Raw genomic sequence first — 23,664 nt, forward strand, 5'->3', positions numbered from 1 at the left:
TTACCCCATTATAGAAATGGGCCTGAGACCAGAAATTCAAGTTTGGAGCAAATCCAAACTTTGCCATTTGGGGTTGAGTTGCTGTGTTCTAGATGAAGCCCCATCTCTTGTTCTGCACAGTCTATGTTAAAGCCACAATTCAGCAAAGACTTTAAGCACATGCTCAAATCAGTCCTTACTCAGGAAAATACTTGAGCACCTGCCTGACTTAAAGCATGTGTTTAGGTCCAACTTAATGGGGGTCAAGCACATGCCAACATACTTGACTGAATCAGGGCCTATAACACTATTCTCTTTCCACTCCCTCTGCTCCGAGTTTGTCAGCTGTGCTGCAACTAGAAGGTAGTCAAGGTCCTTCAGCTGCAGGTCAACAGCTGTAGTGGATTAGGCTGGTGTGTGTTGTGTGACACCAAGTGTTTCACAAATAAAACCTATGGCTAAAAAAGTTTTATTTAATAAGGAAACAAAAATATGGAACTACAAAGAAGTTTCAGGCTTACAGAAGAAGAGTCCTCATATTTCTTTTATGATATGAATATTTGAATTTTCATTAAATATATCACTCATTTGTTCTTTGAAATCTAAACTTGAGATCCATTTTCATTTTAAACCGCAGGTAGAGGAGAGAACCCAGATTAGTGGCACACAGCCTACAGTGTTGGGTGCATATCACTTCCTATGCATAAACTTGTTTATTTCTTTGTATCAGATAAACATTTATGTTGAAGTGAAATCCATCATCACTCTTGAAGTCACTCCATCGAGATGCCAAATAGACATCTTGCCTTGAATGTTTAGAACTTGAAACAGGATCTTGAAAAACTTCCCATACAACTCACCCTAATCTCCCCCAAAAATACACACCACATTTTAAGAGTGGATGTGGGCTTCCCTCCTTTGTAAAAGATTAGTGAATTCAACTTTAAAAAGTCAGCACTTACCAGACAGTTGGCATGCTACAATATCTGGGGCAATGCTGTATATCCCCTACACTCAGAGCAAGAAATCGCTGTGATGTTGTAAATGTTGACACTTTAAGGGTGATGACTGTACATAGCCATGACCTGATCATTTGTTGCTTCACTGGTCTGCTGATATCAGCAAGATTTTGTTCTGAAATGCAAACCAGCTCTAGCAAGCACCTTTCATATTTTCATTGCAGGACATACAGTTTTGAAAAGTGTCATGGAATTATGTCACTTACAGTAGTCATTATTTTCCTGCCCTGCAAACTTCAAGTGTCTAATGCACATGGAGTTACTCTGCACTGGCCTGACACATACATTAGACACACTGACAGCAAGTTACCTGTAGCTGGCAAGGCAGGAGAAAAATGGGGTTTGCAAGTCGTAAAACTGTATTACTCTCCACATCTGGTATCTTCATTCCTAGGATTGAGAAGTATACTTAATGTTGGCCAACCAATTCTTCATGTTGGTTTGTCATAGCTGTAACGTTATGACAGGACTGATAAATCAAAACCAGATACTGAAGTGCAGCTTGCTTGTAGAATAGTGCTGTTGTGGGGAACTGATTTTTATGTTCCAACAATCCAGGTATGAGATTTGTAAAAAACAAAACAAAAAAAACCCTCTTCACAAATGTTGTGACTATTGTTTGCAGGAGTGCAGAAGGAAGAGATACAATGGAAAAAAATATACTAGCATTTGATTGAAAATGACAAAAAATTGTATAGTTTAGGCTTCAAGCATCTTTGATTGTAACTGACAAATAGTTTGCTCTAAAAATAATACAGCATCTTGAAAATGTGTTTTGTTTTTGTTTTTTAAACGATGATTTAGGATCTATTTGCATTAGATCTGGAACCCTACAGATACAGTGGAGTAAACATGACCGGGTTTCGCCTGCTCAACATTGACAATCCACAGGTTACATCAGTTATTGAAAAGTGGTCGATGGAACGGCTGCAGGCCCCGCCCAAACCAGAAACTGGCCTCCTGGATGGCATGATGACAGTAAGTGAATAACCACAGCCTGGACTTATAGCAGATGGCTACAGAGGCCTTTCCAGTTCTATTCCAATCCAAGGATAAACACAGATGTTTTGTTCTTAATTCCCCATATTTATCTGGATCGGTAGAGGGGAAGAAAGCAAGAGACAGCAAAGGAAGACACTTAGGAAACAAAATTAAAGTGTAATTTGGTGGCCAACAACTCCCCCAAGCATTATGGGCCCAGTACTGCAGCCTTTACTTACATAAATAGTTAATGGGAATACTCACATGAGTAGGAATATAGGATAGAATTCAGTATGCACTGTCGAAAGTTTAACCAAATTTAAGCAGAGGTAGAAGTTTCCCATTTGCTTTTCCACTTACTCCATTTTCCAAATGTTGGAAGAGAATCCATAGAGGTAAAGAGGCATTTTTAACATTTTTATTTATTTATTGCTTTTCTTGACCACGGTAGTGAATTTGTTCCTTTAATCAATGCTGAAGTTAGCCATGTGACAACCAGTGACACTCACATGAATAGATGAGTTACACAGCACTCTGACAAGGTGCTTTGCGCTTATCATTTATCTCTCTCTTGTCAAATGCACTTGCAGCAGTCTCATTTCTCTAAGAAAGTTCAGAATTGGATGAATATAAGAGGAGATAAAAACTTCCAGAGAGGTATAGTATTAGTAATCTGCAAGGAAAGATACTGTATGTGTAGGCAGGTAATAGCATTTTTAAATTGGAAAAGTGCCTTCTTTCTCCATTCCGATCATCTACAGCAGCACTCTGGCTTTGAAGATGTAATTTAGAGATAAGTATAAGGTATCATCTTGTTGAGAAATGTGTGTGGGGGTTCCCCTTCAAAGGATCAAAAGAACAAATAAAAACAATTGAATTGATTAAGTCTGACAAACATGGTTCTGGATTTTGGCATTGTTTTCCAGCATCTGATAACATTCTTAACATGAATTGAATGATGTGGAATGCAGTATGGAACCAGACTTTATTACAAAATGATTTCTGGTGTCATTTTGAAACACGCTAATCGTTACAGAGAATTTCCCAGGTCAACTATCTTCAGCAAAACTTTAAAAAAAATTCTCTTTTAAGCACTACTGCTGTGCTTACAGCAATATACAAGATGGAGTAGATAGTGTCTCTGTCCCTAGGAATTTACAGTGGAAGGCCCCAGTCCTGCAATAGGATACGTGCAGGCAGAGCCATTCACCCACACAGATCTGATTGCGGGATTGGGGTCCAAGACAGAGTTTAGATCTCTTCTTTTATTAGGCAGAACCTTCCTTTTCCATATGTCCAAATTTGCTCAGATGTCTTAGAGGCAATATAAACAGACAAGGTTACTAATCAGCTGCGCTTACTTTAAACATTCATAGCAAGTTCACTTATTTAGTTAGGTAGAGAGCTATAATACTGCTGTAAGAAAGGAAAGACAACTGTCACGCAGCAATCACGTCCCAACCTTGTCTTCCAACACCACCTGCAATGTGTGCTAACGAGCCTGTGACTCAAGGAGCGGATTCCTCAGCCACCTAAGGACCCATGGAATGTATGACCCGTGAAAGAGATCATCTTCAGCCTCAAGGGATCGCCAATGACTGCTGTAATTCATTAGACAGTGAGGAAATGACAAGTTACGCATTATCAGGACAATGATTAAACTTTCTAATATTAATGCAAGATTTGTCCCTTCTAGTTCACAAAATGGCACTTGCATGGTGTGGAGAAAATGGAAAGATTCTCACAATGAGATACCTGGATTTCTGTGCAATCATCTAAATAAAATATTAAAATCAAAATAATGAGAAATTCAAAGGCTGAATCTCTGCCCCTGATTTACCCTATTTTGCCTAACTATTGTAGAAGAGGTAGGACGCTATCTTTTTTTTTTTTTTTTTTAAAAAACCCTTTTTAAGGGCAAAATTTTATTGGAAAACTCAAGACAGTTCATTACACAGAATTTCTGATGTGTTCTGCTCTTCAGGCTACGCAAGACGGTCTGGAATGGCTTTAACCACACAGATGCTTTGAGATCTTCTGGGAAATGCATAGATCTCAGGCTAGCCAACTAGAAATGTCTGTATATACTCATGTTTGTTGTTGTGAATGCAGAGTGGCCTTTTTTTTTAATGTAATGTTTTCTACAAAATATCAGCTCATTCTAGTCCACATCGACTAGCAGCCGGCAAAATGTTTTTGTGATAATCACAATCATTTTTGAACTGTGAAACCTGGATAAAACTGTCACTTTTTGATTAGTGTCCTAGCCATGTCTATAACACCCTACCAATGCACACCCCTGATTTGGTTTTTATGACTTTTCTATGTGGTTGTATTTTTAAGTGAATGACAGGTGGCTGACAGGCCTACTAAGTTAATTTGTCGAACCAGAGAACAGGTTTAGCACGGGCAGCAGTTCAAGCTTGCACTACCCTGGCCAGGTAGTGTAACAGCGCTGGCTACTAGTGATAAGAAAGCAGTTGCAGTCTCCATGCCAACACAATGTTTGGCCTTTTCATTGAGTGGTGGTTACTAAAAATTGAAGGAGAACAAACCAACTCATTTCACATAGGCCATCAACTACCATCAGAGGGTGATGATTTTCATTGCTGTAACACTGGACCAGATACTGACCAACAATCCACTGCCATATTTTACCAACCCTCACAGCAGTAAAGCCTTTCCCCACTCAAACTGCATTTCCAGGAATGTATTTGGGGGATTATTGGGATTATGTCACTATCTGCCACTTGGTTGCTCCAGTAGGTAAGTAGTAGGTCTATATCTGGCACAGCATACATCTCCCAGTGCACGTGGACAGCTATCCTGGCCAGTGCAGAGTCATTCTCCCCTCTCTCCTGACCACATGCACAGTGCGGGAGATGTTGTGATCCCACAGAGACTTCTGTTCCCCCTGCATAGCTACCCACAGAATGGGTTGCCCATGCAGCGGAGCAAGGTGCCCTCTCATTCCTCAGTGCAGCCATATGATTGAACATTAAATAGAGAAACGAACAAAGGATCAGAAGGGAAGTACAGACAGAGAGGTAAAGTGACTGGCTCAATGTCACACAGCAAGATGGATGAATATTAACAATTATAAAGCAGTGAACTTTGATCAACCATTTCCAGCTTCATACCCAACAGTACCAATGCAGGCAGTGCTGCCATTGACAAACAATTTATGCATCTGATTTTGGAGTAATGGTACGGTCTGACCATTATAGTGATGCAAACTGAGATCTGCTCTGAAGCATTTCTACCAGAAATCCTCAAACTCTCTAGGCCGAATTCATCCTGGGTATAACTCCAGTGAAATAGAGTCAAACCCTAGATGAATGTGCCCTAGTCAGCCTAATTTCAAGCCTGATCCAAAGCCTACTGAAGTCAATGAGAGTCTTTCCATTGACTTCGTGGGGCTTTGGATTAGGATCTTAGTCAACAGGATCTGTTTGGAACTTTTAAAGACGCTTGGCCCACAGTACAGCTGCTATCGTCTCCTGCGGTGCATCTCACCATTTATAACATTTTTGATTAGATTTTGATTGTGGGAGCTTTGTTTTGTGCAGAGCCTGACCAGGGGTGTCAGGAGTGATTCCTCCTCTGCAGTATATTAAGATTAGCAAGTACATTCAGATCACATGTGATTGCCAGCAAAAGCCTTCAGTGCTGATAAGACTGATGCCATTGTAATTTACTTAGGTAAATGAAACAGACAAAGAATCAAAGCTGTTAATTTCCCAAAGGAACACCGGGGAAAAAGAATAAAAAATGGGTTAGTTATGTAGTTCATATAAACGAGTCCAGTTTCTCATCTGCAAAGTCATTAGTATTTTCTTAGGTCCAAATTTACTTCTGAATTAGTATTTTTATAATAAATAATGTAGCATATTAATGAATTAATTCTGACAACATCCCTGTGAGGTGAGTAAAAATTATCCCCCTTTTATATAAAGGGACCACTGAGGCAGAGAGTAAGGGTGGGATTTTCAAAAACTCCTTAGTGACACAATTGCCATTGGCTTACAGTAACACTTTGGATAAAGTTTTCAAAAGTGCCAACGTCCCATTTTCAAAAGTGACTAAACACTTAAGCTCCTAAGTCCTATAGACTTTTAATGAGACTTAGGAGCCTAACAGCCTAAGTGCCTAAAGGACATATTTTTAAAGGTATTTAGGCACCTGAAAATAGAGAGGCAACTAATGGGATTGACTGCACTTTTGAAAATCTCACTAGGCAAGTTTCTGCATCTTTAGGCACCCAAATACCTTTAAAATCAGACTTTAAGGCACTTCTGAAAATGGGACTTAGGCTCCTAAATCACTTTGTCTTTTCAATATTTTGCCTGATGCACTTGTGAAAATTCCACCCCAAATAACTTCCCTGGTATCACACAGGAAATCTACAGCAGAGATGGGAATAAAATGCAAATCTCCTCATTCCTGCGCCTAGACCACTCTTCCATCTGATTGTTAAATATTTTGCTCAGCAATACCTGGTAGCACAAATTAACACAAAGCATAAGAAACAAGGCCTGTCTCTTGTTTTAACTTTGGACTCACATGAGAGTCGCAGAAAAGCAGCAGCTTAATCTCTCATAAGTAGAATGGGATATTCGTTCTGAGATGACAAAAGGGGAGGGGGAAGAAGGATGTAAATTAAAGAACCCCCTTCTGTTTTTCATGCAGACTGAAGCAGCTCTGATGTATGATGCTGTTTACATGGTAGCAGTGGCCTCCCAGCGTGCCTCCCAAATGACTGTCAGCTCCCTCCAGTGCCACAGACACAAGCCATGGCGTTTTGGACCCAGATTTATGAATCTGATAAAAGAGGCAAGTGTACACCATCTGCTTACAGCCAGCGTAATCCTCTCTTTGTTCTTTATTGCACTGGATTCTGTATTACATGCCACTATGGAACATATTGTACGTTCTGATTTCTATTGTTAGTGTGACGGGTTGGATCACAGAAACCCCCTTGGCAGCTGCCACCTGACGTACCAAGACTATCCCTGCTTCTGTTTTCCCTGCCAGCTCAGGACTCCAGCACCCTGTCTTGCTGAGCCAGACACTCCCGTCTGCTCCAGCACAGACCCAGGGTCTGAATAACTTGCCCCAAAGCTGCAAGTTTACCTGAAAACAGCTCACAGAAGTGTGCTTGTCCTTAGCACTCAGATGCCCAACTCCCAATGGCGTCTAAACCCAAATAAATCCGTTTTACCCTGTATAAAGCTTATACAGGGTAAACTCATAAATTGTTCGCCCTCTATAACACTGATAGAGATATATGCACAGCTGTTTGCTCCCCCAGTATTAATACATACTCTGAGTTAATTACTAAGTAGAAAGTGATTTTATTAAATACAGAAAGTAGGATTTAAGTGGTTCCAAGTAGTAACAGACAGAACAAAGTAAGTCACCAAGCAAAATAAAATAGAATGTGCAAATCTATGTCTAATCAAACTGAATACAGATAATCTCACCCTCAGAGATGCTTCAGTAAATTTTTTCTCAGACTGGACACCTTCCAGGCCTGGGCACAATTCTTTCCCCTGGTACAGCTCTTGTTCCAGCTCAGGTGGTAGCTAGGAGATTCTTCATGATGGCTCCTCCCCCCCCCTTGTTCTCTTCCACCCCTTTATATATCTTTTGCATAAGGCGGGAACCCTTTGTCCCTCTGGGTTTCCACCCCCCCCCCACTGGAAAAGCACCAGGTTAAAGATGGATTCCAGGTCAGGTGACATGATCACATGTCACTGCAAGACTTCATTGCCCACTTGCCAGCACACACATATACAGGAAGACTAACAGGTAAACACAGCTATCTGCAGACAATGGTCCTGGTTAATGGGGGTCATCAAGATTCCAAACCACTATTAATGGCCCACACTTTGCATAATTACAATAGGCCCTCAGAGTTATATTTCATATTTCTAGTTTTAGATAAGAGTGGTACATTTATACAAATAGGATGATCACACTCAGTAGATTATAAGCTTTGTAATGATACCTTACAAGAGACCTTTTGCATGAAGCATATTCCAGTTACATTATATTCACTTATTATCATATTTTTATAAAACGATTCCAGTTACATTATATTCACTTCTTATTATGTTTTTATAAAACCATATAGACTGCACAACGTCACAGTTAGAATATCCATTTCTATCTTGTTTTCCTCCTTTAGGAGCTTTGGTTTACAAACACAAGGCTGCTGCCTGCATTTCAATGGCAACTTTATTCCATCTTAAAAATGTAGCAAGAAACTCCAGGCACGATCAAGTTTCCCATGCGACTTCCCGTGTTTCTGCTTGATTTATATTTATTATGGAGTTGGGGGTCTCATCATTCATTAAATTGTGCTAGCCAGTAATCAAATTATGGAAGAACCATCTGCTACCATTGTAGAAACTGGGGTGAACCTTTGTTTGACCACCGTTGTCAGGCTGATTCCCCACTTGTCAAATGGGTGAAATGCTTCCACTCTCTCTCAAGTTTATTTTACATTACTGAATCTTATTAGTAAAAATCAGAACTCTTCTTCCTGCAAAGGAAAGGCTGTATGGAGGCAGCAGTCAGAAGTGATTGTTCTTTCCTTTTCCCCACATCCCACATTTGGAGCCTAATTCTGCCTTCATTCAGAGAGCTTTAATTCCTATCAAAGCTATACCCATATTGCACTTGTGTAAGTGGAACAGAACTGGCTGGCTGAGGGATACATAGACAGTAGCTGGCATGATGTGGCATGTTACTGAGATCAGGAATCTCTCTGGAAGCAAGTTGCAGCCAGAACATGAAGTCACATAAAATATAGACAAGATACAGGCAGCTTCTCAGAATATTTGAGGGCTCTTTCCTTCAAGGATTGTCATAGGTAGGTCCCTACCTATCATTTGATTATGCAGCTGCACAGGTTCCCAAAGCATTGGTTCTTTTGCTCTTTTGCTGTACTGATAACCATTTTACCTTCCTGCCCTCTTTTTCTTGCCTATTTTTTCCTATGTTTTCCCCCACAAGGGAAATTCTGTAGATTTCTTGTACCTGCCTCCAAGCTTCTGCCTTTAAAAAAGATAAAGTAAGGACCAGAGCAACCCTTGCCCCAGGGACCTTATTTGAAAAGTTTGATGGGGAAGGAGCGAGGATACTATCATGAGCTTTACTCACAGTGCAAGAGGACAGGAGGCATGCAGCAGCTCTTGGACTGCATAGGACTCCCCAGGAGGGGATCTGTAGGAGAAGGGGTGTACAATAGCAGAAAGAAGCCCACCCTACATTTAGTGACCCGAAGAGCTTGCAGGAGGCAGTGGAAGTACCATTGAGCAAAGTGCCTCGTTCCAGTGGGGTTCAAAATTGCCGCATGGCAGGTCCTCTCCTGCAGGGGCTGTAAGAGAGGAGAGCAGAAGGTGACACTGTGAGGCTGTTGTAGGGACAGCCTGTGGCAATAAGGGCCGTAGTACTTGTGAGGTCAGGGGAGGCTTACAGGTGGAGCAGGCAGCGCTGCAGAGCTTTGAAACCCTATAACAGCTCCCTGCCCATGCTCTACTCTTCCCGCAGCTATTCATGACAGAAAACTAGCTCCAAAAAAAATGTCTGTAGCAAATGTGATCTCCCTCTCCCACATATTTACTGGAAGAAAGTAGGACACTGTTGATCTCAATCTAGAGCTTGTCTACACAGTAGGGTAGTGCACTCTTCTGGGATGTGATTTCTAAACTGTACGAATGTGTTGCGCACACTAACGAATGTGTCTGGTGCACACTAACGGATCCCTAATGTACTTTAATGTAGTACTGTTTCAAATAGCACTATGTTAAAGTGCACCAGCAGGATCTACATGGACCAATTAAAGCATAACACGTTTGCGCAGTTTAGAAATCACACACCCATAGGGTGCATCACCCCACCACGTAGACAAGCCCTAAGCATCTAAGTCAAGCCTAAAAGCTGCTTCAGCCACCACTCCTCCCATCCTCACAAACCTCATCTTAGGCTATATTTACACTACTGAGCCTACCTCGACAGAGCTCCCTAGTGTAGATGCAGCGTATGCCAACAGGAGTTGTTCTGCCAGTGTAACACTACCACCTCCCCAAATGACATTAGCTATGTCAATAGAAACACTCTTCTGTCGGCTGTGTCTACACTGTGGGTTGGGGGGATTGACATCATAGCTGTGCCAAAGTAAGTTTTAAGTGTAAACCAGTCCTTAGATTCCATAGACCTTCTAATTCATTTGTCTCTGAAGTGTTTCTGGGCTTGCTGTCCCTTCCCCCCCAATCCATTGCCCAGAGAGGAAAAAAAAGTCATTTTCTCTTCAGAAATGATAATAGGAGTTTGAAAGAGGCTAAAAATACAAAAGCACTCCATACGGGGTGATGTGCATCTAACTTTCAGTTACACTGAGTGGAACTTCCAGACCATTTAGCTGATGAGCACATAACATTTTCTGAGAACAAAAAATTTTTTTCCTTAGACATGATCTTTCATCAGTACAGAGATCAGCATCTTCAAGTGCTTCCACTAGACCTGGAAAGTCTGCAGTCATGGACTAAAAAAGAAACTAGACTAGTACTTTAAAGGCATTGCTACCCTATGTGGACATGGTGGAAAACATATTAGCTATGTTTCCCATTGTCTAATTAGAGGACTTGGGTCTGGGTCACCTGACCTTTCTGCTAGTCAGAAAGCTATTGAGGCTGTTCTGGAAGATAGGTGTAAGAATGCAGTTTTATAACAGGACTGCTTGGAAATAGTGACCATCGTATAAAAACATTTAACATTCCTGTGGTGGGAAGAACACCTCAACAGCCCAACACTGCGGCATTTAATTTCAGAAAGGGGAACTATGCAAAAATGAGGAGGTTAGTTAAACAGAAATTAAAAGGTACATTGACTAGAATGAAATCCCTGCACGCTGCATGGACACTTTTCAAAGACACCATAATAGAGGCCCAACTTAAATGTATACCCCAAATTAAAAAACACAGTAAAAGAACTAAAAAAGAGCCACTGTGGCTTAACAACCATGTAAAAGAAGCAGTGAGAGATAAAAATGCATCTTTTAAAAAGTGAAAGTCAAATCCTAGTGAGGTAAATAGAAAGGAGGATAAACACTGCCAAATTAAGTGTAAAAATGTAATAAGAAAAGCCAAAGAGGGGTTTGAAGAACAGCTAGCCAAAAACGCAAAAGGTAATAACAAAATGTTTTTTAAGCACATCAGAAGCAGGAAGCCTGCTAATCAACCAGTGGGGCTCCTGGACGATCGAGATACAGAAGGAGCATTTAAAGACGATAAAGTCATTGCGGAGAAACTAAATTAATTCTTTGCTTCAGTCTTCACTGCTGAGGATGTTAGGGAGACTCCCAAACCTGAGTCGTCCTTTGTAGGTGAGAAATCTGAGGAACTGTCACAGATTGAAGTGTCACTAGAGGTTTTGGAATTAATTGATAAACTTAACAGTAACAAGTCACCGGGACCAGATGGCATTCACCCAAGAGTTCTGAAAGAACTCAAATGTGAAATTGTGGAACTATTAACTATGGTTTGTAACCTGTACTTTAAATCAGCTTCTGTACCCAATGACTGAAAGATAGCTAATGTACCGCCAATATTTAAAAAGGGCTCTAGAGGTGATCCCGGCAATTACAGACCAGTAAGTCTAACGTCAGTACCGGGCAAATTAGTTGAAACATAAGAATATAGAAGAACATAAATTGTTGGGCAAAAGTCAACATGGTTTCTGTGAAGGGAAATCATGTCTTACTAATCTATTAGAGATCTTTGAAGGGGTCAACAAACATGTGGACAAGGGAGATCCAGTGGACATAGTGTAATTAGATTTCCAGAAAGCCTTTGACAAGGTCCCTCACCAAAGGCTCTTATGTAAATTAAGTTGTCATGGTATAAGAGGGAAGATCTTTTCATGGATTGAGAACTGGTTAAAAGACAGGGAACAAAGGGTAGGAATAAATGGTAAATTTTGAGAATGGAGAGGGGTAACTAGTGGTGTTCCCCAAGGGTCAGTCCTAGGACCAATCCTATTCAACTTATTCATAAATGATCTGGAGAAAGGGGTAAACAGTGAGATGGCAAAGTTTGCAGATGATACTAAACTGCTCAGGATAGTTAAGACCAAAGCAGACTGTGAAGAACTTCAAAAAGATCTCACAAAACTAAGTGATTGGGCAACAAAATGGCAAATGAAATTTAATGTGGATAAATGTAAAGTAATGCACATTGGAAAAAATAACCCCAACTATACATACAATATGATGCGGGCTAATTTAGCTACAACTAATCAGGAAAGAGATCTTGGTGGATAGTTCTCTGAAGACGTCCATGCAGTATGCAGTGGCAGTCAAAAAAGCGAACAGGATGTTAGGAATCATTAAAAAAGGGATAGAGAATAAGACGGAGAATATCTCATTGCCCTTATATAAATCCATGGTACGCCCACATCTCGAATACTGCGGACTGATGTGGTCTTCTCATCTCAAAAAAGATATACTGGCATTAGAAAAGGTTCAGAGAAAGGCAACTAAAATGATTAGGGGTTTGGAACGGGTCCCATATGAGGAGAGATTAAAGAGGCTAGGACTTTTCAGCTTGGAAAAGAGGAGACTAAGGGGGGATATGATAGAGGTATATAAATCATGAGTGGTGTGGAGAAAGTGAATAAGGAAAAGTTATTTACTTGTTCCCATAATATAAGAACTAGGGGCCACCAAATGAAATTAATGGGCAGCAGGTTTAAAACAAATAAAAGGAAGTGCTTCTTCACACAGCGCACAGTCAACCTGTGGAACTCCTTGCCTCAGGATGTTGTGAAGGCTCGGACTATAACAGGATTTAAAAGAGAACTAGATAAATTCATGGAGGTTAAGTCCATTAATGGCTATTCGCCAGGATGGGTAAGGAATGGTGTCCCTAGCCTCTGTTTGTCAGAGGGTGGAGATGGATGGCAGGAGAGAGATCACTTGATCATTACCTGTTAGGTTCACTTCCTCTGGGGCACCTGGCATTTGCCACTGTCAGTAGACAGGATACTGGGCTGATGGACCTTTGGTCTGACCCAGTATGGCCGTTCTTATGTTCTTATGTTACTACTTATACAGTGTATAACACACAATGGAATCCCAGACTCAAACCAATTAATACTAACCAATAGTACTGTACCATAACATAAATAATAATTGTTTTAATATTTTGTGCTGCACTTTGTCACTTTGGTAATGGTAATTGAAAAATGTACAATACCCTAGTTCCTAGTGGGAAGAATACCTTACAAAATTACGCTTTTCCCTCAAATCTCAGCCCACTTCCCCTTTGTATTTTATTTGATAGGAAATTTAAGCTGTCTGATTTAAGCATTGAAGACATGTATCCAAGAAGAATTTCCTCAAAGGCATTTCACAACACAGACTTTGAAACAAGGACACCTGAATTGTCACCCTCAAGTAATTAGGGATCATTTTGTCAAATTTCACACTGAAATGGCACACTCAAAACTTTTCTTCACTACTCTTGCGCACCATGTAGCCCAAACCGCTCTGAAAATGAGTGTTGCTGAACAGTTCAAAGAACTTCAGCTTTCATGAGAAATCCACTCGCCTCCATTTCTTTCACTAGCTCTCCAACTTTTATTTTCAAAACTAGGTGAACATGGTGCTCATGAAAATAAGAGTCTTATAAGTGGGGTCAGAGCTAGTGTATATAAACAAGCTTCACCACATAACTCTCCCTTCCCACTTCAATCCTAATTAGCGATATTCTTTATACCCTCTCAGTCCTGGACCTCTCCCAAGTAAAGACGCTGCCAAATGTGGTGGGTTTTAGGTGGGGCAGATAAAATTGCACCATCAAACGTTTTTTCTCTAATTCTTTGTGCTGGACTTGATCCTAGCTAGAGGAAAGGTAATGCATTAAATCAGCTATTTAACCCCCAAGATGTCAACTTTAGTAAAAAGACTAATTGTATGAGTCACTCAGGCTAGGTCTACACTACAGCGGGGGGTTGACATAAGATACGCAACTTCAGCTACGTGAATAGCGTAGCTGAAGTTGCGTATTTTAGGTCGACTTACCTGGCTGTGAGGACGGCAGCAAGTCGACCGCTACCGCGCCGCCGTCAACTCCGCTGCCGCCTCTTGCCGCGGTGGATTTCCGGAGTCGACGGCAGAGCGATCAGGGATCGATTTTATCGCGTCTTCACTAGATGCGATAAGTCGATCCCCAATAGATCGATTGCTACCCGCCGATCCGGCGGGTAGTGAAGACATGCCCTCAGTTGATGAGAGAATTTAAGCAGCTTTTCTATTACAATTTCAACTCTAACCAAAAGCAAAATCATCAGTTAACTATGAGGGATCTCTTTACAATTCTAAAAAATCAGGGACTTTGACTGCAGACTAATAAACCAAAGGAAGATTAAACTTTCTCTTATTCATTACTGCTCAACATGGCTTACAATGGAATTGGCTATATACTGTGTTAGCAAGTTTTGTCTTGGAGAAGTGAGCTACAGTATTTCCTGTCCATGAGTGTAGTACAGTAAACCAAGGTTTGTCTAAATCTTTCAGACACCTGAATTGTACACATTTTGTGAAGTTGATAAAAACTATATGAGAAATGGGAAAGACACGTGATTCAACAGTATATCTGAGAAGCATTTCTAAAACACGGTGGCATTAAAAAAAAACTGGGGCCCATCACATACCTAATACAATACACTCTATATAGCTTTACATCTAACTGTGTTTTACAATCAACTTAAAACAGCAAAATAAAATTGCAAGCGTTATCAAATTCCAGACTTTGGTCTTGTCTGAGAACTGTTTTCACTGGGCTTGCTGAACTACTCAGCACTGTCACTTAGGGTATGTCTTCACTACCCGCCAATCCGGCAGGTAGCAATCAATCTATCGGGGATCGATTTATAGTGTCTCCTCTAGACGCGATAAATCGATCCCCGAATGCGCTCCCTGTCAACTCCGGAACTCCACCAAAGCGAGAGGCGGAAGCGGAGTCGACGGGGGAGCCGCAGCCATCGATCCCGCAGTAAGTCAATCTAAGCTATTCATGTAGCTGAAGTTGCGTATCTTAGATCGATTTCCCCCCCCCCCAGTGTAGACCAGCCCTAAATGCTGTTTGAAGAGAGTAGTAATAAAATTGATAAAGAGCTTATTCTAATATCTGTTCAATAATGTGTTGTGAAGACAAATAGTAGCTCAATAGTACTAGTCAAAAAGCAAAACTTAGTTAAGCAAAAAGCTAAGAGTGAGAAAAGCAGCTCTCATCAACTTCCTAACTACCACTGCCAATCAAATAATATAATTTATATCTTCCCAGCATGTGCATTAATTCTCATAACCCTTGGAATTTTATTCTGTTTTCCAGTGTAGCACTGTAAGTTTTTCAGAGGAGCGACCATGTCTACCTCTGGATTTGTACTGCACCTAACACAATAGGGTCCTGATCACACATTTGACTATTAAGTCAAAGCCAGAGAAAATGGTCACCCTTCCATTCTGTATCAGGAAGTGCTGATAAAGACAAAGGAGAGGAATAATCTGTTTTCCCTCAAACTCTGCTGTTGAATTCCTCCTCCTCAAACTTTCTATTAAGTTTAAGAAAGACAAAGGGCTGGAGAGAGAGATAAGTACAAGAAAGAGGAAAGAGACGGTGAATGATTATTACACCACTGTTAGTGTATTTTGCCTCACATATTTGGTATAGTCAGGCAGCAATGACACAACTAAAGGCCTGACCTTGACAAGTGCCAAGCATCTGCAACTGTCAGGAATTCATCCCAAGGCCTCTTGACTTTTAGTCTCTGCTCTAACTACTAGACCATGAATGATCTCTTCATTTTAAGCATATAGTCATACTCAATGGGCTAGATCTTCAGTTGGTGCAAATCAGCATAACTCCATTATCTTCAGCGGGGACCTTTTCCAAAATTTCTATTACACAGAGAAAACTGCTCACTGTCTACAGGAAAACTGGATTTCAAGATCCACATTTCTAATGAGGCCTCAACCAAGTCTCTGAATTTGCATCCATAATTTTACACAAGCAATATGGAGAGAGTCCAAATAGACAGTTTAAGGGCCTGATCCAAAACCCACTGAAGTCAATAGAAAGGCTCCAACTAACTTCCGTGGCCTTAAGATTACCTAGGGAGGTGGTGGAATCTCCTTCCTTAGAGGTTTTTAAGGTCAGGCTTGTTGAAAACCTGGCTGGGATGATTTAGTTGGGGATTGGTCCTGCTTTGAGCAGGGGGTTGGACTAGATGACCTCCAGAGGTCCCTTCCAACCCTGATAGTCTATGATTCTATGATTCTAAGATCCGGCCCTAAATGCTCAAATTCCAGCTGCACCTGCAAGCACAGTAATTGACTATGCAAAATGTAGAGGCTATTGTTTTTTTAAATGTGGCTCATTGTCAGCTTTGTGACACTCTCAGGTCAATAACAGTGCTATTTATAGCTGCCTAGTTATATCTGCAAGGCTTTTTTTGGGAGAAGGGAGACAAAGTCATTTAGCATTTGTAACCAACGATATATTTCACATTTCCACACAAGATACAGCTTAACATCCCTTTGGTCTGCTTTAATATTATATAATAATTCAACTGTCCTGTGACAGATGCAAAATGTCAGAAGACCTTTCACACAACTGAGTTTGAGCTTGATGTTGTGCAACATCTCAATGATGCATGGCAAAGAGAATGAATTTTCTGTAGTGGGTGTAGTTCTAAAGCAGCATTTACATCAAGCAGTCCAGCCAACGGCCATATTTAGTGATCATTTGGGCTGGTTATTTTTAAAAGCTATTAATTTAAAGTTGTGGTAACCTGGACCTTAATCGTTTTGCAAGTACTTAGTCACATATATTCATACATATTCTATATATTTCACACACATATACATTGGCTCTTCCTCCTCTCCCATGCTTTTCTCAAACCACCACCACCTATGGATAGATCATGGAGACCTGCGGTGTTTCCCATTCGTGTATTACCCACAAATATAGTTGGATATAGTTGAAATTTGATATAGTTGAAATGAAGCTTAAGATTGAAGAGGCAGTGCTTGATTAGATGCCAAATGGAAAACCAAGGGACAGGTCCAGGAAAAACTCACGTTACACAGAATATTGGAGAACATGGAAAAATCAATAGAAAAGAGGGAATGTACAGACATCAAGTCTCTCATAAGACCATAAGAATGGCCATACTGGGTCAGGCCAAAGGTCCATCTAGCCCAGTATCCTGTCTTCCGATATGCCAGGTGCCCCAGAGGGAATGAACAGAACAGGTAATTATCAAGTGATCCATCCCCTGTTGCCTATTCCCAGCTTCTGGCAAACAGAGGCTAGGGACACCATCTCTTCCCCTCCTGGCTTATGGCCATTGATGGACCTATTCTCCATGAATTTATCTAGTTTCTTTTTAGCCCTGTTATAGACTCTCTCTGAAGATCCCATAGTAAATATTCTGGGGATAATTTAAGATCCTAGAAGTAAAGATTGCTTGATTACATCTTTCTATTGCTATGGCATTTTGAAGAAGCTGAGATTCTGAAATCTAAAATCCCCCACTACCGATGACTGTCATTGTAATACTAGTCTCACAGAGAGTATGTCTAGACAGCAATCATTTAGTGTAACTGCAGTTCAAGTCAACGTGCCTGAGCTAGCTTGAATCTAGCTAGCTCAGATCTCAGAACAGTGAAGCCATAGCAGCTTTAGCACAGGCTGGCCCTGTGAATAGTTACGCACAGTTCCGAGAGGGTTTATGCAGCTCATGCTGGCTTCACTGCTCTGAGACCCAAGCTAGTTAGATTAACTCACCCACAGTGATTGAAGTCTAGACATAACCAGTGAGCGAGAGAGAATGCTGCAAGCAGCTAATTGAAGTACTTTGGATAGACATATTTTAAATAAATCAAAATAAATCATAAAAATAAAACTAATAGTTGGGCAGAGTTATGGCAGGTTGACTTCCTCCCAGGGTATACCTCTTTTTGAGGCCTGGTCTACACTACACAATTAGGTCAATATAAGCTGCCTTGCATTGACCTAGCTGTGGAAGTGTCTTCACTTAAATTTGGCTCCCGCCAACGTAAGTGCCTCTCTGTGCTTATATAGTAATACCACCTCCCTGAGCAGTGTAGAGTCACGGTCAATGTAATTAGGTCAACGAAGTGTCAGTGTAAACACTGTATTGCTTATTTCAACCAGAGTGGGGTTTGTATGCCCCATCACGCTGCCTGAGAAAGGATTAATGTTTTGATGTCAATGGTAATGGAGCATGGTCTAAACATAAGATTGTCTGGGTACATTTGTAACATTGAGATTTGAATTTAGAGAGATTCCTCCTGAAGATAAATATGTATTCATTCCTCATGACACTAAGAGTATTATATGTACTACACATTATAATTACTTGCTCTAGTTATACCTTGCTAATGCTCAGGTTTGAAAATGGAAAATGAAGTCTATCGGAAACACAAGAGAACATTGAACTCTAAAGTTGTCAGCTACTGAAAATTGATTGCAACTGAAACTATTGACTTTGTTATTGATCTGTTGATTGGCTTTGGATGGAACTAAGGCTTAATATTGATTCTGGTTGACGAACTGAAAATATAAAGAAAGTAGAAATGAAAATATTAATCACATGATAAAATATTATTTTAGAGTAGTGCATCTGATTGTGAACCTCTGTTAATCACTACATTGTCCTACTGCTGCCAACAAGACCCCGAATGAAAAGCATTGTAGGAGTTCATTTCCTGACCTCTTTTGACCATGGTACTATTGTCGGATGCAGACCCTAAGTTTGAGATTTAAGAGAAGGATACTGCAAACACAAATTAATGAAATTAAGTATTTTTAATAAAGCTACAGCCATACTCAAAGCAACCAAAATTAAGTGGAAGATAATATACATCAGCGTTTTAAATTGTGCCCTAACTTCTACTGGAGTCAAAAGCAAGGACAAAGTGCAAAAAAGCTATTTCTTTTGATGAATTGCCTGATTAGATTCTGATTCACTTTTATTATACCTTGTAACATTTAACATGGAATGACACTAGAAACATTAAAATTGCTATAAATCTTGCATATAAAAGCATGAAATCTTGCTGCACTGTTACACAGTTATGTGAATTCTCACTGTACTGAAAGTTCTGCTTCATTTCTGTTAGTTAATTACATTTGAGAACTGTGTAACTGATTTTCCGTCATTTGCCTGACCATAAGATACCTAATATGCTCCAACATCCTGGAGTTACCTGATCATTTCCCTAGAAGTGAATATGGACTATTCTTTCTTGGAACTGGCATATTTCATTTTAGGGGCCAAATTCTGGTCTTATTCATCGTTTATAGGGCCAGAAGGGACCACTGTGATTATCTAGTCTGACCATTTCTAAAACCAACCTCCTGTATAGCATAGGCCATAGGGCTTCCCTGAGCATATCTTGAAGCCAGTGTGAGATTTGACTTCAAAAGGACCAGGATTTGAACCTAAGTGGGTAGTCTTTGGCCCATATCCTGCCATCAGTTTTTGAGGAAGGCTTTCTATAATTTCATAGGGCATTCAGGGCATAAAAAGGTTATGATATGACTGTCTGGAAATACCCCATTTTTATTCTTACAGTATCTTTGCAGACAGAAATGGAATTATGTACATTCAAAAGCACCTAAATGATTTAGGATCCTAAATCCTCCTTTCAAAAGTAACTCAGACACTTAGGAGCACAAGTCACATTGATTTTTTCAATGAGATTTAGGCTGCTAAGTCACTTTTGAAAATTTTACTGGTAGTTCTTTTATTCAAGACCATAATACGTTTAATGGAGGAGTGAGGTATGTGATACAGTGATGACGAATGTGAATTGTTAGTTGCAAATCACTGTCTAAAAAATATGATCATTTAGACAAGATCCATCATTACAACTAAGTGATGGTGATCATGTCAGAAGAAGAAATTGAACTGGTCTCATAAAACAAAATGCGTCAACATGTTCCTTCTCAGATGCACATTTTAGTATCTTACATCACCGAAACAAAATATGAGCTGCATATTCAAAAAAAATGTTTAATTGTTTATGGGTGGGATTTTCATACACTCCTGCGTGATTTAGGAACACAAGGCCCGCTGAATGGGCAGCTTGTGCTCCTAAATTCCTTAGTCACTTTCGAAAATCCCACCCTACTGCCATAACATTTAGAGACAAGTTCTAACCATAGCAGATTTGCTTGAGATACATGGTAATGGCAATCCCGTGTCTGAGATTAATCCCTGAAGATTCAGAACTATGTACAGATTAAACAAGAAGTGGTTACACTACTCTGTAATTTATATTTGTTGATTTTATTATGCATCTTTTTTAAAAGCTACCTAAGATCAATCAAATGAAGAAAAAAAAAGAAAAGCATAGCAGAAAAGCCTGTAATTTAAGAATTATTAGGCTGGCACGTATGTGGAAGCTATGTCATAATTTATATCTTCATTGTACTTTTGAAGAAATTAATCTAATGTGGGGGGTCTCTAAAAATAGATTACAACAATTGTTTTCAGTTTAAAATCCATCAAATCCTTCTCTCTAGTTGATAAGATTCAGTGGTGGGACCAAAATCCGCAGGCAATATAGCATATGGGTCTAATTTTAAAAGGTGCAAATCTTTGGTTTATATTGGGAAAGAACACAAGATGTAGCAATCTTATACTTCATTAGAGGTTGTTTTAGAACAGAGAATTGACAACCACAATTCAGAATTATCCTTGGTTGTATCTACTATATACTGTTATATACAATAACCCTACCTGAATATACTCTGATATACACCTCTACCTCGATATAACGCTGTCCTCGGGAGCCAAAAAATCTGACCGCGTTATAGGTGAAACCGCGTTATATTGAACTTGCTTTGATCCACCGGAGTGCGCAGCCCCACCCCCCCCGGAGCACTGCTTTACCACGTTATATCAGAATTCTTGTTATATCGGGTCACGTTATATCGAGGTAGCGGTGTACAACAAATGTCCCCGTTTACTTTCTTCCCTGATATTAAAGTTTAAAGGAAATTGTGAAGATGCATTTTTATTTAATTATGTTAAAATGCACCTTGATCCAGAGAGTCTATGTAAACTCTGATGCGCCACCTATGCCCCATTTAAATCTTGTATTAAAGACCTGAGTGTAACTTAAGTAAACCATGGGGCTTTCTGCCAGCCTCGGTGAAAGCCTGCTTCTGGCTTCCATTGAAGTCAATGGGAATTGTGCCATGGATATCTATGGAAGCAGAATTGGGGTCATGATTTGAAGAGCATTATTTTAATTAGAAATAAGATATGTCTCTTGTTTTTTCAAAAAAACAAAACAACTTCCTCAGTGACCACTGCAGCTGCATGTATATTAGTTATGAACATAGTCCTCCAGAAAATGTTCTGAACAAAGTTATTTAGGTTGAGATTTTCAGAGGAGTCTAAGGGCATTAAGACCCAAATCCCTTGGCTCTAGACAAGATTTAACCACAATCTGTTCAACAGTCCAAACACTGAGTGATGAAAGCCCTTCACAAGTTACCAGCGCTAGGTGAAATTTGAGATTCTGTGCATCGGGCTCCTGTAGTGGATTTGGCAGGGGTGACATGAGTGTCACTTTTAAAGAGGAAAACCAAAATCAGACTGTTTTTGGATGCTCTGGCAACTTTGGATGGTTAGTTGGTTCAGCTAATGAACCCCACCGATTCTGGTGAGGAAGGGAATGAGGCTTCAGCAACATTTTACAGACGATCACAGCTGACGTCCAGATCACAATGTGCCACAGTAAAACACATGGGGGAGGGGGAGTGCTCAGGGGTAGGAAAACTCCCCTGGTGATTTTCTCCACATCATTCAGTCTACTTGGCAGGGTGTAGTGGGGGACAGGTTTGGCCCCACCCCTTTTTATGGGCCCGGGAAGGGGACAGCCCTCTGGTGCGCTAATAAGTGTAACATTTTTGATGGCTTTAGAATAATTGTTGCTAAACATTAAATGGAAGTGTGTTTTTTCATTTGTCCCTAGGCACGGTGGGATGGTTTGACAGGGCGCATTACCTTCAACAAAACAGATGGCTTAAGAAAGGATTTTGATTTGGACATTATTAGTCTCAAGGAGGAAGGAACAGAAAAGGTAACTAACTGTGTTCAAACTGTGAGCCACACAGTACAGTCAGTGGGACTGTGCTTACTGAAAGGTGGACCTCATGAACCATGAGGATGAAAACCTAATTTGACAGTGATATCTTGAAGCCCATTCCTCTTGACCTACATTTCCTATGGTTGAAAAAAGCTCGTCCTAGTTTTTACATGTATGGGTTAAAGTTGCAACACAGATTGGGAGAGAGCAAAGGAGCAAGAGGGGGCAAGGAAGCTGCCCTGCAGAAGATTAAAGCCTGGAGCAGGCTAGCTAAATGAGCCAACAGGAGACACCTGGTAGCTGATTCTTTATAAAGGAGCTAAGTAGCTCTTATGGGGAAGAGGAGGAAGACTGACTCTGAGAGGCTGCTGGGGAGTCAGCTTTGGGCAGAGCAGCTACAAACTAGACCTGGAGTGAGTTGCCTCATAAGAACTGATCAGACAGACTTTGTGAAGGAACCACTTTTTTCCCCCTCACCCAGGCTCTGAGGTAAGAGCCATGCCCTGAGACAGAATTTTGGGACTCTGTGAGTAATTGGGGAATTTCCCTTTTAAGTTTATTTGGCACCCCTCCCTCCAGAAAGGAGCCCAAATGAGCCGTGTGTTGATGAAACAATCTTTCATTAATGTTTCTTGCACTCTTATGAAAGGAAACCACCTCCCCAGATCCTTGTGGGAGGAAAGATGGTAGGGCTAGGGGAAAGAGACAGTCCATCCCTCCCTCACCCTCCTACATTTAGTGTCTGAATAGGGACTTGATCTCCCCTCTCCCAAGAGAAGCCAGAAAGGAAATATTGCAATTAATAATATAGCAGCAAGAGATAGAGAAGGAGTGAAATCATCAGTTCTAGGAGGCCTTACAACCCCCCATCCCCCATCAGTGCATGGAGAAGGGCCAGCTGGCCAAACAGGAATAGAATTTATGGTTCCAAGCCAAGGTGGCCAGGCTGTTCATGCAAGGTTCACTGAGCACTCCCATGAGGGTGCTCTTTGCTGAGTCTCTCCCAGGGCCCACCCTAACCAAACTGACTAACTCCACCTCAAAATCTTCCTGACAACATTTGAGTGGGTGGCCACCACTGGCTATGAGAGGAGCTCCTGGGCCACCCAGATTGCCCCTTATCTAACCAGGTGGGCCCAGACTGCTTACAGGGCCCTATGTGCAGATAAAGCCCAGTCCTACTCTACCCTGAAGCCTGCCATATTGGATTGGTTTGGACTCTCACCAGTGGTCTATCATAGGAAGTTTCAAGAGGAAACATTTCCAAAAGGAGGCAGCCCACGGGCCATCACCCAACAGTTCTGAGATTTGGCTGGCTGACACCAGAAACCAAGACCATGGGCAACGTCATATATAGCATTGTTTTGGAACAGTACTTACAAATTCTCCCAGTAGCAGTAAAAGCCTGGGTCCATTGGTTCCACCCAGCAACCATTGCAGAGGCCGTGGAGATGACAGAAAGCTTTTTGGAGGCAGAGGCCCCAGGCC

General features: G+C 40.8%; 1 protein-coding gene across 1 annotated transcript in view; it reads left to right on the plus strand.

Annotated features, from left to right (window-relative positions):
- Positions 1–23,664, plus strand: part of LOC112105901 (glutamate receptor ionotropic, kainate 1) — a 218,572-nt gene that overhangs the window by 137,138 nt on the left and 57,770 nt on the right. Inside the window, exons 5-7 of the mRNA XM_029911584.1 lie at positions 1,803–1,976; positions 6,669–6,812; positions 22,063–22,170. Coding sequence (XP_029767444.1) covers positions 1,803–1,976; positions 6,669–6,812; positions 22,063–22,170 — 426 coding nt within the window. The remainder of the gene's footprint in view (positions 1–1,802; positions 1,977–6,668; positions 6,813–22,062; positions 22,171–23,664) is intronic.

Source organism: Terrapene carolina, unplaced genomic scaffold, assembly GCF_002925995.2.
Source record: "Terrapene carolina triunguis isolate 2854851 unplaced genomic scaffold, T_m_triunguis-2.0 Scaffold31, whole genome shotgun sequence".
Classification (NCBI taxonomy): domain Eukaryota; kingdom Metazoa; phylum Chordata; order Testudines; family Emydidae; genus Terrapene; species Terrapene triunguis.